The sequence below is a fragment of the Galleria mellonella genome, unplaced genomic scaffold (assembly GCF_026898425.1).
Source record: "Galleria mellonella isolate WM207_F2 unplaced genomic scaffold, CSIRO_AGI_GalMel_v1 utg38, whole genome shotgun sequence".
Classification (NCBI taxonomy): domain Eukaryota; kingdom Metazoa; phylum Arthropoda; class Insecta; order Lepidoptera; family Pyralidae; genus Galleria; species Galleria mellonella.
Genome location: NW_026442090.1, coordinates 2,604,367 through 2,625,424, shown reverse-complemented (window position 1 = coordinate 2,625,424; position 21,058 = coordinate 2,604,367). Strand labels below are relative to the sequence as shown.

The following is a 21,058-nucleotide window of genomic DNA, read 5'->3' as shown; positions in this document are numbered from 1 at the left end:
CTAAGTTATATGCCAAATTTTATAACTGGTGGAATCGTTAAAACACTATAAAATAATTAACAAATATAAATAAACACTCTACAAACTTTTTCATGTTTATAATAAGTATTATTAAAAATAAGAAGACACACATAATTACCAATATTATGTTTTACACAAATAAATTAAGAAAAGTTATATTTCAACTCAGACTTCTATTTTCTTTATTTGATACTTTACTCTTCTTTCATTATCTCACAGAATCTCTAATAGTTATATACCTGCACTTTTAAATAAGTAGTCAGTTAAAGTGTTTTAAAGACCTACTTTTCTAAAAACTAAAAATATTAAACATTGAATAAAATTTTTACCACAAAATAAAAACCTAAACTGAACTATCTCGCGACCTCTGAACTCAGATTCCTTTCACTACAACGGAACAAAGTGCATCCTAACAAAAACTAAGCTTTCAACATGCAATGAACAACCTAGTCTTTATAGAACCAAGATGTATAGAGGTCAAATGTTAGTAACAAATGTCTGACTAATTCGAACTGACGGATGAATTCTCACTAATTACGAAACATCAAACACATCAACCTACGAAGTTTATACAAGGTAGTTCCCTTATTAGGTATAACCTTATATAACATTATCAAAAAACTAACTTCCAGTAAGAAAGTATAATGTTCAACCCTACGGGAACGAGTAAAAAGGCTTTTGGATAAGAATATAAGCTTATCAATTAAATAAAAGGGTAGTCATGAAAAGTGACACTGCTATATTAGTTATAAAAAATGATAGGCTCGCCCATATTATAGGTTCTGTAGGAATACAATGTGAGTATTTTTATGCAACTTTGAATGTTAAACTGACTATGCACCTGATAGACAATGGTAACCATTACAAATAAAAACAGTACCTACAGAAGGTATTAATGCGTATATTGTTGTTAGGTACTAAAGGTTTTAAAATAGTCAGTTTAATATCTTACGAGTATATAAAAAGAACAAGAAATTCGTTTTCAGATTTTTTTTATACTACTTAGAATGGCAAACAAGCTGACGGCCCACCTGATGGAAAGTGGTAACCGTCGCCTATAGACATGAGCAGTACCATGGAAATGACAGAGTATACTATTTCGCCCATGATACTCCCCATGCGTTGCTATTCCTAAGGACTCAGGTGTTATTGCTCTGTACCCAGTAAATTCACGCCATATCCCACCCTTCAAACCGAAACACAGCCATGCAAACACAACTGCTTGACAGTTGAAACACAAATGGAACAAAGACTCCCTCTGGTAACAACAGATCAACACATCAACATAGGTAGATAAGGCGATAATTACTCCTTTTATTAAATTGACAACCTTAAACAATCACCAAAATGCTAACTTACACACGCACATACATACTCTCACGCATACGCACACGAACACGCACACACATACGCACGCATGCACGCACAAGAATGTCTACTCACATTCAAAATTTTAATTTGAACTCTTATTTCACCGTCATGAATTACTGATTTATCTATCAAGTTGCTAATAAAAACTTTGTTGTCTATTATGGTTCACTTATATCTATACCCAAACGTTATCAATGTTAATTTCTAATTAACTCTCCAGCAATCTAATCCAAGAGACAAAATCTCATACTTACCAAATGTATTTATTCCATTAAAGATTACAGTGTTTATTTTGATAGTAATTCAATATTGTTTTTTCACAGATTTTTCATACAATTATAGTAACAGACAGTGCCAGTAAATACAATATTTCTTAACATCAACAACAAACGATTACATGCTCTCATTCATGAATAGTATTTATTGGCCAGCAATTCGTTGCAAAGCTGGCAACATTACAATGAAATCTTGTACAGCCTTGAAACGTAATTTGTTTAGGTATTTCATAAAAATATGTACTAAGCTAATTATTCAGTTGTCTAGACTCGGCTAACAAGCGAGAAAGAAATACTTGTTTCTAATTAAGTATCAAATAAACAAGTTATTTTGTATTTTTTTAATTGCTGGGATTTATTTTGTTTTTTGTTTATAACAAATACAGTCTGTAACAAATGATTACTGCTAAAACACGACCACTGTTTACATACACTTATGACAATCCAAGATAAATAGTATAAAAGTGTCAGTTAAATTAAATTACTCTAAATATAGTTCTCTAGGACATTAACATTTATATATTTTCTATTATTTATTATATATATATATATATATATATATATATATATATATATATATATATATATATATATATATATATATATATATATACATAGACATCAACAAATGACGTAGTATGTCAACGTTAACGTGAAATGCGGTTATACTAGAATCTAACGCAGGTTTACGAGCTTACAGCCTTTCACGACCAGATATCTAACATTCTTGTCCTACGGAAAATAGGTGCGCCATAATTTATAGATTTTATTCACAGATAAACTGGAAAATAACCACAACTTTATTATTATTACTAAATACATTCAAATAAGTACATTTTGATAAAAACAATGACCGACAACTGCAAATAATTCCTAAATAAATTACTAAATATCTTTATGATGTACTAGCCATTTTTCGCAACTTTTCCCGTGTAAATCAGTATATAAAGTATCCTTACTTATGTGTACAGTTATGATATAACCTACCCGTATGCCAAATTTCATTCAAATTCATTCAGTCGTTTAAGTGTGATGTAACAAACATACAAACGTCTTAAAAAACATTCACATTATAACATTAGTACGAGTAGAATAAAGAAATGAAACTATAAAATTGTCATTTTGTTGAATATACCAAATTTTGTCCTCGTGTTCAATAAGTATTGCCTTTTCACATTGTCCGCGTACAGTGTCATGACACCAAGACTGCGCTATAAAATATGCATGGGAATTAGACAATCTACAATGGTCCCTAAGTATACCTAATGATGGTCAGTACACAACATTTATAGATAAATGCCACTATCAAAGGCTATTCTTCGAATGACACGTCGCATGATATTCTTTCTGCATGAAGTCATCTTGTTGATTATAGTGCATCTGCATAGGATGTTCCTTTTTTTTTTTCAACTATTTTATAATATCAGCAGATATTGGATATATCGTGCCTTAAAATTTTGTTACAAAATAAACTAACTTTTTAAACGAATTCAAGAGTTCTATATTTTTTTGTGTGTATGTTTACGCTACATCTTTGTCTATTATGAACAGATTTCTTTATGCAATTTATAGACTTTTTTGTCTTTATATTAAATTACAATTGTAATTACTTTTTATTTTTTGATAATAAAGTGAAATCTTTAACCATTCAAACTTTTTATTTTCTAGATCCCTTGTAGCTGCTATAAAAAAATATACAGCGACCGAGACAAAGTAAAGCCTTGTTCTAAGTGCAAACACACGCGTGCAGTTTTAACCAAAATGTGTTAAACGGGCATCCTGTGTACACAATGGATGCTACAATAATATTATTGTTTACATGGTTATTTTCTTTGTCACCTGAAAGTGAATCGTGTCGTCGGTGAGCTCGCACGTCAATGCTACGGGCAGAATCAATGTAATTCATTTGCCTTAAAATGCACATTTCATGATTTAAAAAATAAAAATGACAAAATTTTGTTTCTTTATCTAACCGAAAAAATGTGAGTGAATAAACAAGATGCCCGGTGGAGGGAACTTAGTAAGGGTGGAGAGGTATAGAAAAAGGCCTCGTACCTCAAGGTCGGCTCATGCGCGCTACTATTATACCAGATCTTTGGTGTTGGATCAACCTAGAAATACTAGCAAACATAGGACAAGGTGAGAATGCAAATAACTAGATGTTAATAAACACACTGATCCAACTGTCTGATGTTAATACTTAGATATACTTGAAGTATACATAAATAGAATCACTCTAGGTGAAGATAGAACCAAAACCATTAATTAAATAAGTTATATATTAATATACAAAATTCGGTATTAAAAATAAATATAATATGCACTTTACGTATACCTCTGAAAACGTTGATTTATTAATTTTAATAAATAACTGACTATATAATCGTGAACGTATGGTATTTTTTATCTCTGGAAAATATAAAAAAAAATATAATTGAATGGACAATACTACAAAAAGGAGCGTTAAGCCTTTGCAAAGTAGGTATGTGGTAATTTTGATGATTCTTTTTGAATTCTATACAATTCAGTGCTACAAATGCTACACAAAATGTACCAAAATGTTAAATTGTTTTTAATTCGAGTAATTCTGCCCTACACTGTACTTGGATTATAATGTAAGTTTATTAGTTGTTGTCCTTATTCCTAATAAAATTGACGTGTCGCCAACAAGGTAAACTGCCTCTTACTGGTGTAAAACAATGACCCAAGGGTCAAATATTCGTGACCTTACATAGCAACATTATATTACCTAAATAAATAATAATAATACTAAATACGAAATGGCAAAAATATACAGCAGAATAATGATTTTAAAGTCATCGTCATATGTATCTAACACGAAAAATCAGATCAGACTAAACTATTATTATAAACTTTAAACCATAAAGTATATAGATAATCTACTGATGATCCAAATAGTTCGCCAAAAACAGCTCAACATTTTTATTCATGTGTGCATAAATAGGGTCATCATAATATATTTTTATTACTCAATATATGAGAGAAATTATAAAGTATACATAAAAATAATATAATTGTTTTACGAATATTTTTGAAATAACACGATAAACACTTATTATGATTATATGGTGATAACTTTGATATAAATCTAAATATAAACTTAAAATATAATTTCGTATTAAAGTTAAAAGCCTATTCAATTAATACATACAAGATAATTTGTAAGCAATTGTACAGATGTATATTTATATTATAGCCGAAAAAATTGTTTCATTTCATTCAATTTTAAAAATAGTACTGAGGAAATTTTTAATCCAATTATTATTACGTATTAACATTGAAAAATGGCGCAATTTGTTTTGATTTAAAATATAAATCTGTCAAAATTGAGTCAGCTGAAGTAAGGTTTGGCTGACTCAGTGTTAATCTGTTTTGACACTAAATGCTCTATCTATATAATCTAAATTTCAAAAATTTAAACTCAATATATCTCAGTATACCATTTGAACGAACAAATTACTATTTACATACATAGGTGCTATTATTTTTTATCTACGATCAACCTATCAAGTATATTACTTAATTTTTAGCTTGATAATTGAACACCAACAAATTCCTTTGCCTGTCGAAATGTTTATAAATATTAAGTCTCAAGGAGGGCTTTGGCGGTTATTACATGCTAAGGAATTCATGTTTTGTCTTAATTACTCTGTGTATTAGGTAAACGACATTGATGTTTGTTTGGAAATAACATACAATGTGGCGTGAATTTGTTGCTAAATTAATTGTATAGTGGTGTTACTAGGTATGTTAGTAGCTATAGTCGAATTAACGTCATGTATGGCTTCTAGTGTACCTATTATTGTCGGAACTGGACACCAGGAAATTCCGTCAAAAAGTAGGAGGTTCTTAATTAGTTTTTATTTTTCCGTATTATTTGATTTATATCCTATGTGATACTACATACAAATCTTTATGTAATAAAGTAACAAATATTCAAATATATACACCTATACAAACTACCACGTATAATATTAGTAGGAAGTAAGAATGGAACCTAATTTCCTAAGTATAATTCAACCGCTTCAAAATTGTATTGTGTTATTTTCGTCCGACAAAAGTCGACCGAGACGAATTCATCTTGTGGTTTTTTATTTAGACCAATTTATAAACGAACTGTCTCTTTTATGTACTAGGTAACTAGGGAACTATACTTGTGACTATACTCTTCGTACAACTCGTCTCGTCAACTCTAGTAACCTATATTACGTGAATATCGAAAATTGTACTTTTTTTATTTACAAACTATATAGCTTTTTGCCCGCTACTTCATACGCGTAGATTTCAGAAGTAGGAATATAATGAAGTACACTGCTTCTAGATGGCGTATCAAGATAAAACATATGCAAGATTTTAAATTAGACTTTCTGAAATATATCTATGAAAACCATTAGGTAAAAAAAGAAAAAAATAAATCTATTGATGTAAATTAATACAATAATAATATAATATCAAATAATGTTATATACAAAATACATATATATATATATATATATATATATATATATATATATATATATATATATATTATATTAACACAATGATATGTCATGATACATAGTTATAAAGTGTGTAGTTCCTGTATATAGTAGTAGTACTATATCTTATATTCTACTAAAACAGTGTCATAAATTAAATATTTTTCTTTACAGATGTCAGTCCGCCCCAAAAATAATGGATAGCAACAGTAGATCGGCGTCGCCGCGAGACCCTCCTAGACCCCAGCACCGACCACCATCCCCTCCGTCACCAGCTGCCTTCGACAATCGAGCTTACCAACATGACGAGTCAGATCAAAACCACAACGACTCTTTCACATCGAACGGGCCACAGCAAAACGGCCACACCAAGGAACCAAACGGAGATGCCAAAACATTGGAAGCAGTAAATCTTGAACTGATAAATTTGACTCCTAAAAATGGAAATGCAAAGAAAAAAGACGTGGAAGTCGATATGAGTACCACAAACCCATACGATGAATATTTTGTTCCAGTGAATGAGCACAGGAAATATATGAGGTATTTATTTCCTTGGTTTTTTTTTTTCTGGTAAACAAACTGTTTTTATTGCATTTAAAATTTGTGTCGGAATTGTTCAGATAATTTTAGGGGCCTCTAGCTTTATTTTTTTGTATCTACTATAGGTACAATTCAAATTATAGATTGCAATCAATCATTTGCAAATTTCCTACCATACACGTAGATACTTCTTTTTCTTTGTATGGGACACACGTACCCTTCGCCAACAAATTCTAAAATTCTTTCTTTTTTTTAATTTACAATTACAATTTTTATTTCTGAATCTGTTACTCATATACTGATCAAGATAAATAGATATATAATTTGCATTACTTATAGCATACAAATAACATCGGATATTGGTACGTACTCGAAAAAAAGAAATTTAAGAATACATATACAAAAATTTTCCACGGATGGTCTAACTAGTTGATCATTTCATTATTGCTACCTGAAATCACTTTTCCATTTTTTTTAACTTTATATAGTGATAATAAATTACAATAGTTACCTACTCGTAGATTGAGCCATCGTTAGACCGTAATAACAGTATGTAATTTGACCAAAAAGTATAGACTAATGGTTTAGAAATTTTAAGAAAAAAGTTGGTTTTATTTTCATTCAACCAAAATATCCTACGGTCCGTACTGTAAGAAAATAATTTTGTATAAAAGTTGTTCTGGAGTCGTTTCTCAGATTTGCAATATAATAATTTTCTGTTTTACCATAGAATTTTAAATAATACATTGTATGATTTTTCACAGTATCTTTAGAAAATATCTAATTAAAATAACTGATATGTTTGACACATATTTGGCAATAATTGAATTTAATCATATCTTGGTCTGAAATATCCTGACAACTTCCTAATAAAGGGATAGCTCAGAGTCATACCTTATGGTAATCTTTGGTATTTATACATAGATCACTTACCTATTTTTAGCAGTAAACAATAAATGACTGGAACAATGATAGAGAGTGACTCCTATGCCCAGCAACGATTATAATAATAATAAATCTAAACAATTACCGTCTATCTTCTCACCAAGTTTCTTGCGAAGTAGACAGAATTGAGTGCCACATAGACACGGTCTAAACATATACAAAATGTGATAAGTACATAAGCATAAATCCATTATAAAAATACGAGCACACATAATAATAATAAACAAAAATAAATTCACAGTCTTTTGTAAGGAGATAGGTCATTTTCACATAGAGTAATAGCAGCTCAATTAGTAAATAATACTATATCAATCGTTCATCACAATGTAATGAAATACTAGAAGATGTACACTAAAAAAGATCGTCACAATTCAAAGTGTAACGACTGTAATCATTTTCGAATGAACAATCGATGTTTATCTACCAGTATACCGTTTCAGCACCGGTATTTTGTAGTTCTTCCTATCGTGATTTTTTATATCATGCATAAAAAAAAGCTACGCACGAAGAAACGACTCCACTAGAGCTCATTCATTCCATTCGATTCAAAGTGATAGTAATCATTCTCGATTCACGTGAGAATACCGGTGCCTCTGTGAGTTCATTTCGATTTGTCTGAATAAAATAAACCGTCTACTGAATATTAGATAACTAGTTTTGTAATTATATTTAAATAATCGTGTCAATTTTATATTTATATATCTATTATTATATAAACCAACATAGGAGTTAACGCTGTCGAGTAAGAGAATTATTAATATTGGTTCACAATTGGCGAAGATATTGTATAATACGCACAAAATATACAAAGAAATAGAGAATTTTTTCCTTTTTGAAAAAAAAAACTATTTAGAAATGATAGAATAAGTAATAAATAATTGAACTGTAAATATTATTTAGTTATTACATCTTTGTTTAGAATGAACTTTTCTAAACGATGTTTTCTTGCGATTTATTTGTTATATTTATAAATATAATACTATACCATATTAGCTACTTGTCCACTGCTGAACGTACGCCTTTCCCTATTGGGGGCTTTTGCCAGTAGTTGCCACGCTTAACAGGCAAACTAGCAACCACAATGCAAGATACAAATAGCAACGTCACTTACTATATTTATCGAGCTTTACAGCGACGGCTGATTTCACACAATTCGATACAGGTTCGATCGATCCAAGATTTTCTGCTTCAATAATATTTTAATTATACCCAAAAGTAACATTGTCCCTGAGTACTTTGGCCCCAGCGTGAAATCAGCGAACTCAGGTGCTTGTTCTAGCAATATCCATGACACGTTCTGCTCGATGACACATGGACGCGAAGTGAACCGAAACTCTCCACTTCTGTTGCCAAAAGTGCAAAACAATGTCATGAAAGAATGTCCACAGTTCATGTACTATGTAGATAAGTTTCAACTATTAACTTTAATGACGCCTAAAGTAAAAACAAATACAACTTATGTTTTAATTTGTATGGCTATGTTTCTTTTTTGTAAGATTGGGATGTGTCAGTGACATTATAAAATACGGAGGCATAACACCATAGTCATTTAAAAAAAACAACACATACCTACTGTAATGTTCGTGGTGCTGTTCATATCTATAGGTGACAAAGGTTACCATTTTACGACGTCAGATAATCTACTGTTCAAATTACATAAAAAACAGTACCTATCTTATATTGCTTTATTTAATAAAAAAGTTTGCCTTGAATAGAGTATTTATTCTAACACTGTAGCTAATTTCTAAATTACAATTAAATATTTTGTAATACGATCTCACGGTACCATACGTTAATCTCAAAGGTTAAATTTCTGACGTAGCCTTCTTGAAGATAACTCTAGTACTAACAACAAATTTTATCCTGATTTTATAAAATATGTTGTCATATTCATAAGAGAGGTATTTATAAAAACTAGAACCTGTTACAAATTTCTTCCACGCACAACCATTCTTTGGAATCAACTTCCAGCAGCAGTATTTCCGAACCGATACGACATTATGTTGTCAACCTTCAAGAAAAGAGTATATTCCTTTTTAAAAGGCCGGCAGCACACGTGCAATGCCGCTGGTGTTGTGGGTGATCATGGGTGGCGGTAGTCACTTACCATCAGATGAGTCGTATGCTCGTTTGCCCCCTGTGTTGTAAAAAAATCTATATTTTAACTATTATAATATTTTGTCACTATCTTTAAAATTAAAAAATATATCACAGAAAAACATAATGCTTGAAGCATATTTTTAACTAAATAAGTTTTTCATAGTACTATTTTCAACGTATGACATAATGAGATGTTTTTAATTTTTATAAATAATGGGACTAATCTATATATTTTGTTAAGCTGAAGAAGCTTCCTTAAGCTGTAGGTATTCGACGCCACATACGCCACATAATCACTTTCCCAGACGTTTACTTTCTAAGCTGTGGCAGTATCATCGTATCGTACAAATTTAACGGGTAATTTTGATTACTCAATCTTACGCATTCGACTCGATTCGATTCGATCGGAAAGATTCAATTAGCTATAGTCGTTTGGCACGTCATTTACGCAAGCTTCGTTAAATTCCTAACACTTAAATAACAAACAATGTTAAATTAGAGATTAGTTTTTTATACATTTACTAGGATTAGCAAATAAAGGGGCGTCCTTTTATTACGATATGTTTTGTTTAATTTCACTGAATAACCTAATCTTCAACGTTAATATTTCCTTTGCGCTGTTTTTTCTGTTGTGAACTTGCTTTGAAGCACTTTTTAAATAAAAGGAGATTATAAAATTTTGAAAAGAATCTTACTAAAATAAAATTTTATTGAATCCTATTCCTGAGGATTAATAAGTTACTTTGTACATAATGCATACCTTCTTTTATTATTATTAACGAGATAACGGAAATTTTATTAAATTAAAGTTCATAAAGTTACCGTTATCCTTTAATCGTATAAATTCCTTCTATTATTGTTTTTTTTTTTATTTTATTAATTCAACAAGATTACATACGTTCTCTTCAAAATTGTTTGACCGGAATAAAAATGTGGACAAAACTTACACAAGATTTGCTAATTAGGTACTTATCTACCTACCGTTTGCTCACACGTGGAAGCATCTGTGGAATGTAGTGGGAACATAGCGGAATAATTTTGTAAATACGTGTACATAGCTGCTTACACTAATTAATAGATTTTTTGTTACGTAAGTACGTTCTCTATTTACATTTTTTTTAACTTGGAATAGCAAACAAGCTGACGGCACACCTGATGGAAAGTAGTAACCTTCGCCTCTCAATATTAACAGTACCATGGACATAACGAAGTATACTGTGTCGCCCATAATACACTTCATTCCTGAGGTGTTATACTTCTGTACCCTGTAGTTTTATTGCCATATCCCACCCTTCAAACCGAAATACAGTAGCGATAGGGATTTTTAATAATGAGATCCAACAGACCTATTACTAGTAATATAGCAATATCTAACAGGTCGACCTCCATGCGGTTCCCCCTGGAAACCATCGTGATAAATTTTTGACGATTTCATCACTATCGTCCAAATGACCTGCTTTATCTTCACCTATCATTCCTCATTAGTGCCCCGACAGCGTATCCCGATAGCACAGGCGGTGTTACCATTCCAAACAAATACAATCGCTTCACAGCAGAAACACGAATGACACATCTTTACATATTTATAATTACAACTTGTGACCTAATGGAATGGCAAATTTATTGCTGTTAGGTTAACTATCTATAACTAAATGCTCTATCGTATACTACTAGTAGTACTGCTGTAGATAGTATTTCCATACATTTATACATACCGGGACATGATTGTGACATAATGATAAACCTACGTTCTTCTTAGTTCCCCTCTACGTACAATATGTATACCAAACATTTTTTAAAGCGCCAAGACGTAACAAGCATAAACAATCTCAATTTCGCATTTAAGATAGAAATTAATTACGTCCATAAAAAAAACACTAATGCGGTTAAAATTTTTTTAGCAATAAGTCACATAAAGAATCATAATTTTCTTAATCAGAAAATTTTTACTCAACATTATTTAAACTTAACAACTGCTTAGTTCTGCATTCTAAAATTTATGTAGGAATCCACTGACGATTGAATTTAAATTTAAATATGCCATAAAAACTTTATTTATTCATCCGGAAAATCTCGCGCGTGCCTCTGAATCGCAAATGAATTCCAATGCTCATAACACTGTATATAAAATTTACGCCTGTACACCTATGAATAATATAACTATTTGCTCATATGTTTGTATTACAAATGAGCAATTGATTGCCAATTTTAATAAATTATTATTCGTTATAAAAGTAAAAATACACTCATTTTTACATAATGGTCTTATTCTTTTCAATTTAACTTCCCATTTCTTTTCAACGTCTGCCGCCCAGTCCAGGTTACGAGCGCAGTTTTTAAACCACACGCAAAGACATTTCTAAAAGGCCAAAAAATCTGGAAAATAATCTTATTAACTTAAATGGGGACGAAGTTCTCGATCAGTATTTTTATAACAGATTCTGATAATACTTTTTACAAGAAATATGTCTTTTTACTGTTGAAAGTTCCCGCAGTCAAACATGTTTATTAAACATGTTAATTTTAAAACGATTAATAACTGTCATTTTTCATGACGAAGCAATACTTGTAAAATTGACTTGAATATCTTTTTCTATAATCACATCACTATACCTAGGTTGAACCCAGTATATTTATTATTATATTGGATAAATAATTAACGAAGAAGTTAAGAACAAAGGAATTGTCTGTGCAACCACCCTTATCTCCTCTCCTGTTCTCAGTACTAGGCGTAGTTACCTATAATTAATGACCACAAACAGAAGGTCAAACGTATCATTTTGCTATAAAATCATAAACAAGGTTAGCTTCCCTATAGCCGTACGAAAACCGGTCACACTTTACAAATTGTTTCCTTTCTGTAATTGAAACATTTTCTTTTTTACTCAAATTTGTGAGTATTTACCAAAATCACATTCGTTTTGTTCGGTAAACAATTTTAATTTAATTACTTATTTAATGAGCTACCGCTTGTTTTTAAGATAAAACTCTACGACGTTACGGAAATATGTTAAGCACTTATTCAGATAATGTATGACTGCGGAAACAATTAAAATACACAAATGATTCAAACTTCCAAGATTACCTGAGAAAATATTTAAACAACTAAAAAGAATAATGTATATTAAAAACTTCTAATCTTCTGTCTCTCTAAATCTTTAATAACCAGTTATATTTTGTTAACAAAAGAGACAAAACATGCGACGAAAAAAAATTATATAGTTAATCGCATATGGGAGTATATTCGTATCTACCCTGTGAACTACAAAAGAATTACCAAAATCAGTAGAAAATTAGTGAAATAAACATACAAAAAAATATTCAAATAAAAACCTCTTACTTGTCTTAACTGACTTAATTTTACTTCATAAAAATATTTAATATGTATAACAATAGTCAATAAACTATAGCACAATAGTATAAGACTGGTAAGTACGGAAAACGTGAGTTTGAGCACAGATTTAAGATAAAATTTACAGTGGATTACTTTCTTACTGTCTCTTTATAATTTTCATTGCCTATAAATATTGTTACAATACAACTAAATCTACTTTTGTATTCATGTGTTTCGCACTATTTGAGATTACTTATATAATTTATTACGACTGAATCGTATTTTATTAGCTGACTTATCAGTTACAAAATACTTTTACTTATAGAAACCATACTAGGCTTTGCTCGCATAGCGGGGCACTGCCCTGCCCTCTGATGTTGTCGCTAAAAATATTTTGTACTTGATGAGAGGTAACTTTAGAAAATGCTGTACCATTAGTAAATTACGACTTAAATATTTAGAAAATATTTAATTTGTAACTGAAGACGTTTCGTCGAAGTTGGATTTGCAAAATTTAATGATTTTGAAACGTATATTAAATTTACTGTATTATCTATTATAATATCATATTATGATGATATCACAAACGAATTTTATTATAAAAAACTTTCATATACTTCCATACCACCTATAAATCACATGATTTTACAGGATTTCTTCTACAAATTATATTTTCATTCCAAATATAATTATCACAAAAATGGTGTTAGTTTTACAAATAAAAAGCCTACATTTTAACTAATTAAAAATACTTACTAATGTCAAAATAGACGCCTACCATATGAATTTTTAACTTCAGGGGTTTGTTCATTTATTGATGTATTCCATAAGTAAATGTTATCGAACTATATTTTCAACGTAAGACACTCCCAAACTTAACAATGAAAGTAAACTTTCACTTCTAGGAGAATGCCTAAAGATTCGGAGCCTCTCTATCCCACGTGTTACATATTAAGCCTGGAAATTCAAGTAGATTTTGATTCACCAAAAAAACCATAAACTCAATTATAAGTTATTTTGATTTAAAAATCAAACTACTGAATCGATATTAATAACATTTCTATGGTACCCATTAGATATAATATATATTAGATAAAAAAAAGAATTGTCCATATAGATTTATAAATAACGACGTTATGCGATAACAAACAAATAAATACAACTGAATTGAGATTCTTCCCCTTTCTTTAAAGTGGATCGAAAAGGAAGTATTTCGGCGACACTAACATTAAATAATTATGCAACGGCAAATATTGCATAAAGCACACGCCCAGTCTGAGCCTAGCCCGAGACACTACGGTCATAATCTACGGTTGATAGGCACTTTTCGCTAACGGAAATTCTTTGTCAATAAGAACATTCTTTAGTATTTGTTACTAGCTATTTCCCTCGGTTTTACCTGCATGGTTCAGTATATAAAGTATCCTATGTATACCAAATTTAATTTAATCTTTTCAGCAGTTTAAACAGGATAACTAAGATTCAAACATCTAACCATTCAAATATCTTTAGAAACATTTACATTTTTAATATCAGTACGATTATATCCTTACAATAAATACATAATTCATTACTCTCTTAAAGTTGCCCATACATCAATAATGTAGTAGATATACAATTTTTAAGATATAACGTATTTCAATTTGAACTAAACTAGTAAGAGTATAATTGAAAATCTTCTTTAATTTATGAAGTATTTAGATGCAGTTTCTCAATATACGAGGTTTGTCCGGAAAGTACGTATAAAAGTTTTTTAAAAATTTTATTTTACAATTATTCAGGTAAATCAATTTTATCCCCTTCAAAGTACTCCCCCTGTGACATAATGCACTTGTGCCAACGCCGTTTCCACTGTGAGAAGGCTCCTTGAAAGTCCTCTGGTTGTAGGTTTCTCAGCTGCCCCGTCGTAGCTTTTTTTATCTCATTTATGTCCCCCAAATGCCGCCCCCGAAGTACCAATTTGGTTTTTGGGAACAAGAAGAAGTCACACGGGGCCAAATCCGGCGAATAGGGGGGGTGTTCGGTCACCGTAATGGAATTTTTACTCAAAAACTCACGGACAACAAGAGAGGTATGGGCAGGGGCATTGTCGTGGTGAAGAATCCAACGCCCCTCTCGCGCCAATTCTGGACGAACTCGTGCCACACGAGCTTTGAGGCGTCTGAGCACATCGACGTAGAATTTTCCATCAACTGTCTGGCCTGGAGGGACGAATTCTTGATGGACAATCCCCCGAACATCGAAAAAAACAATCAACATTGTCTTGACATTTGAGCGGGATTTTCTTGATTTTTTTGTTCGTGGTTCCCCGGATGTCTTCCACTCTTTGCTTTCACGGCCATTCTTGCCGAGTTTCGAGAGAAACTTGATTACGACGCGCTGCTCTTCAACGGAAGCGGGCTCCATGCCGACGGGGTTTCGTTAAGAGGTAACTTCACAGATGGCGTGACAAGCCAGTTCGCACCGCACGGCGGTCAGACCAGAACTGAAGCATTGTTAGGGACATAAGGAAGGGGTCCTGCGCTTACCTGGCCTCCCCACTCCTCTTTCTCGCATTCCAGAACACTTTTATACGAACTTTCCGGACAGACCTCGTATATATATATATATATATATATATATATATATATATATATAGATTAGTTACATTTACGTATTTTTATATTCATCTGTTTTAGAAATAGTACAATTAGGTACTTACTAAATAATAAGTATAGGTATGTATATTCATTCAACAATAAATAAAGAACAAAGTACATTTTCATGCTCGTATTATTCTATTAAGTTTATAATTTGAGTAATTTATGAATTATCAGAAACAATAGTTAACTGCTTATATCCTTTAAAAATCAACTTTAATAATATAATAAAACCTGATTGATGATCATATCCCTTTGTCACGGAAAACATAAATTTCGATTCCTCTAATTACCGAAAGGAAGTCTCTGGTTGTGCAACAAATTCTTTAGCAGTCAAATCCGGCTGAAAGCGAACTAGCACGGACTATTCAAACAAATAACTGGTGAACTATTGTCATCCCAGTATGTTTCTAAGAAAGCCTTTGCATATTCAATATGGTAAAACAAACCAACGATGTCGACTTAAAGAAATTCAAAACAATGCACAAGATAATGCCCATACCTGAAAAATCTCCTTTAGGTTCGGTTTAAGAATCCGTTCAAACTGTCACTGCGTCATATTTGTGTTGAGGCAAAACAATTCGTTGTTATTAGTTAGTTACCCACTTACATTCATAAACAAGTAAAATATGTGTAGTTATTTAGTTATTATAATAAATCCTTAAGTGGGTTCTTATTTCTTAGCGTCTAAATAAATGCGTGAAGATATTGGGATTTATATTCGAGTCGAATGCCAAAAGCCTCTATCCTTATATACTTATGTTAATTCATTCATAATTCATCTCATACTACATATCATATCGTCATCGATATCAAAGCGTTGACGACTTCTTAAAATAATTTACAATTTCTCTCAGATTTTCAAATTTTTAATTTTCTCAAATTTAATTCTAGTCAAATAAACCTTAAAATAAAATCCACTTAATATCACTAAATTATTTTATGATTACCAAATAATTAAATCACTTATATATCATTTTATGGTTGAATCTATACTGTGTAATAGCATCTGTAATAGGTTTTATATTGAATAAATTTTATTATTAATTAATAATTTATTTTCCACGGATTCGACGTTATATTCATCTTATTAAATCACTGACTCTCCAACTCAGTATAGGTTAATAAGAAAGATGAATATGACGTAAAAACTTTGGAAAATTAATCATTGATTACATATATTGACATCAGTGTGATGCGATGATATACCTCCACCGCGCCACAAAACTTATTGTATAATCACGCGAAACCGAACCACCCGGTAGTCATACATAAGTATAAATCATTACTTGTTGACAAGATTCATTAATCAACAATAATATTAATTACACTACTATATTACTAGATAATGCAACTCTCTACTTTAATTCGTCCCTTCCTTCCTTCACTTCAAGGAAAAATTTTGTGCATTCATAATGTTTCTGTTACTCAAATTCAAATAAGAAAATTTTATAGCAATATAGACATCGATAAGAGTATTCAATATAAATCAAATATACTCGACAACACATAATGTTCTACATTCACCATAACAACCACTATAATGCCACTAACTACTTACTTCATTTGAAATTAGGTCGTGATCATTACTGTAGCTACCACTTAGTCAACTCTTCATTTAAGTAGATATGTCTATATGACAGTGCGTAACAACCCAAAATTAAAAACTGGTGACATCACTTATTTAACATTAATCAAGAATTCATTAGGCGTATTTATGTTTTCGTGAGAGCCGCATGTGTGGTAGACCATTTCAATGTACCACAGACCTCACAAGGTATTTACTGTTGGAATATTTTATATTTTATTGTTTGTATGTACGTGTAACCTCTCGGCTATACTATTTTATCATACACCTACGCCCAGTAGATATAATGAAATGCGTGTACAATCTGAAATCCGAAAATAAATTACCTAATATTTTCTATAAACAACTTTCTCCGAAACAAATCGACCAAAATATAAATTTTTTTTTAAGATTGTTCAAATTTAAAATAGAAATGTTACTAATAGGTATCTAATTTTGTATGTGTAAGCGAAATTTTTTTTACGTCAAACCTTACTTGAAACTTTATATACTTATTAAATATCTTTGCGTAGAATAATTCAATAAGGAAACACCTACCTAATGAGCAATATACTAAAACCCTTTCATAATCCCTGCGGTGCCATTATCATGTCATCTCCTGTCAATACTTAACAATGACGAAACATAGGTATTCCACTAAACAAAGCCCTACAACAATAACATGTCACACCAGTTTTGTAACACTGATATTTCGGTTCATTCATAATGGAATGGCACCGCTTATTAGATACTCGCTTGCCCAATGAGTCGAGCGATCGAATGCGTGGGAAACTAGGTCGTAGTACTCTTAGCTTGGATAGTTTTCAGTCAGTAGTTTTTAAATACAATAACAACCTAGAAACTCGTCTTCCATATTAAAGAGCCTATCTTACATAATTACAATTAAAATTTACGCAAATTGTTTCCTAGATGATCAAACCTTTACAAACCTCATACATTAATGAAACATAATAAAAATTAATAATGATCCAGTTAATAGTTAAGTTGAAATTAACTTGACTAGAACCTTGAACTACCTACATAAATAAAATACAATAAATTAATACAAATGTAGCCAGACATGTATCACGAGATGCAAAAAATAGAGCAGTATTCGAACTATGAAGTATTATGGGTGACCAAGTGTATGTTAGAGGAAACAAAATACAGAACAAGTGGCAATAGGTTAATGATTCTCATAAATTCGATTACTGGAGGAAGATTTACGAGTATGTTCATATTTGGACGGTGATATAATAATACTTGCTGTGTGGTCCCTGCTTAGAATAGGCCGCCTAAGAGAGGGCGAGCGATGGACAGCAGCGTCTCTTAAAACGTCTCCAAAGCCTAACTGCAGTTGCCAATCAGCCTACCAAGCGGCAACCAACCAACTACTGGCAAAACCCCTCTAGGGAGAGACTTAAGTTCAGCAGTGAACAATTAAAAGCTGATATGATGATGGTGACAATAATACTACCACTAATAACACTAAAATTATAAAATACCTACTGTAACTTAAGATCTTCATGTCACAAAGGATCTATAATGCTAAGTGACAGATCTAGTGTTGAAGGCAAGTTTGGTGGCCTGCTTATCTCTTATAGGGGGCTCCAACTCGATAATCTAACATAGTAATAACCCTCGGATAAACTTGGCATAAGTTATTTGACAAAATTAAAATCACAAACAAATAAAGACCAATAATATTTGAAACTCACAGAAACATCAGTATTAAGAAACTTTAAATGGGCCCTGAAAGTCTTACGAGAAAGTTTAAAGCTCTATAGGTGCAAAGTTTTTGTTTAAGTATTTCGTACTTATGGCTACATTTTTAATGCTGTTAACACGCGAATGGCAAAACACCACCAGTGCGGTCCTAAATGAGGGCTCACGTCACGTAAAAGTCCTAGGGACCATAACAAAGTCGATTGTTCCGCGTGCAGGGGGGGGGCATGTTACAAAAGAGGGGGGGGGAGCATGCGCAAGCGCAGGAACAAAGCACGGGGCATCGACCTGACCGCGCTTGCCTCGGACCTGGAGAGACGGATTTTATATTAACCGACATATCTCGGTATTCTATAACACTTCTGTCGTCTAGCCTTGTCGTGGAGTTACCAAATTGTGGAAGTGGGAACGAGATAGCTGCAAACTGGTCTAGCTCTGTATTTATGGACTAGGTTACGCGAAGCTTACAACCGTGTAAAACCCTCAATACTTCCGTTATAATAGATAAAAATCACTGAATACATTTTCATGTACTCAGTAGTTCTCCGAATATAGATTTTACTATATTTTCATAGTCATTGATACACCTATGTAATTACAATAATAAAATACATGCAAATTCATGTGTTTATTTTAATAATAAATCCTGCTAATATTAAAAATGCGAAAGTTTGTAACGATGGATGGATGTTTGTTACTTTTTCACGCAAAAACTACTGAACGGATTTAAATAAATTTTGAGTACGCGAGTAGGTTATATTCTCATTTAGCGGACAATATGTACTGATTAACATAGATAAAGCTGCAGAATACAACTAGGATTAAATAAGAGATGATCCCGCGAAATAAAACAATGACTGGTTATAACAAAAATAAAATATTTGTCAACACATGAATAGTTTCGATTGCTATCCACTGCCTAATTAGTATCCTATAAAATACTAAGAGAGTAGAGCCATACAGGAGATGAGAACGTTGTAGTGTCAGTAAATAGCAGTAGACAACGACTAATAACGTAAAACACTAAACATAAATTCAAGTTTTACATCATAGTAAAATAATAACTATAATAAAAACATATTGATACATACCGAAGCCATTCATTCCTCTGGCATCTCATATTTGCATAGGTGCATTGGTGAACACATCTGACCCTATCAAAAAATAATTACTAGTGACGATGATGCTAGAGTAATTTTCTACCTTATAATCATTGGTTTAATGATTGTTCTTCATTAAAAGCTTCCAATATGAAAATATTAGGTATTTTTTGTTATCTAAAAAATCCCAAGAGGTGTACATTTAGAGAAAGACACTACAAAACCCAAATTTCCTATTATTTTTTTATTATTAAAATATAAACATTGACAGCCATAGGTAAAAGTAGCCAATTGCATATAATAAATATAAAAATTGTTAAGCAATAAGTAGAAATAGTCGGGACTTTAAAAACAATAAGTAGGTAATTTGCCTTATAAAAATACCTACTTGAACGAAGGGAGATTATTTAAATTCCTCTAAAGTTTTAGTTTAAAAGTTGTAAAAATACATTATATAAAATTCATAATTGTAAACAGTCAAGATTCCGCTAAAAAAAGCTAGAAAATCTGAATATATGTAAACGTTCAAGTATGAACTCGGCCGTGTAGTCCAGGCATAAAATAGCCTATCCCTTCCTTTCCCGTGGGTGTCATAAGAGGTGACTAAAGAAGGGCGAGGGATAGGTAGCAGCGTCCCTCTTAAAACATCTAAAACTTAACTGCAGTTGCCAATCCGCTTGCCAAGCATGGCAACTACTGGCAAAACCACCCAAGGGGGAGACTTATATTTAGCAATGAACAGTTAAAGGCCGATATGATGATACTGATGAATTTCTTAACTAAAATTTATTTTCAACTGTTCTCATTTCACCTAAGTATTTGGAGACGTTTCAGACGCAGTTTTTATTCCAATATTGATCGCATGTTATTTTTATCATAAAAGAACAGCTATTTTCTTAGTACAACAAAATCTTATTGCAGAACTCTGAAGATAATATACTT

The 21,058-nt window shown here is 31.6% G+C and overlaps 1 protein-coding gene across 2 annotated transcripts in view; it reads left to right on the top strand.

Moving 5' to 3' along the window:
- Positions 1-21,058, top strand: part of LOC113523037 (uncharacterized) — a 78,534-nt gene that overhangs the window by 49,159 nt on the left and 8,317 nt on the right. The window contains exons 1-2 of one of the 2 annotated variants that reach the window (XM_052897671.1): positions 3,538-3,806; positions 6,341-6,706. In XM_052897671.1, coding sequence (XP_052753631.1) covers positions 3,667-3,806; positions 6,341-6,706 — 506 coding nt within the window. In that variant the 5' untranslated portion in view covers positions 3,538-3,666. Of the gene's footprint in view, positions 1-3,537; positions 3,807-6,340; positions 6,707-21,058 lie in introns of those variants that run through there. The other variant, XM_052897672.1, reaches the window with a different exon arrangement.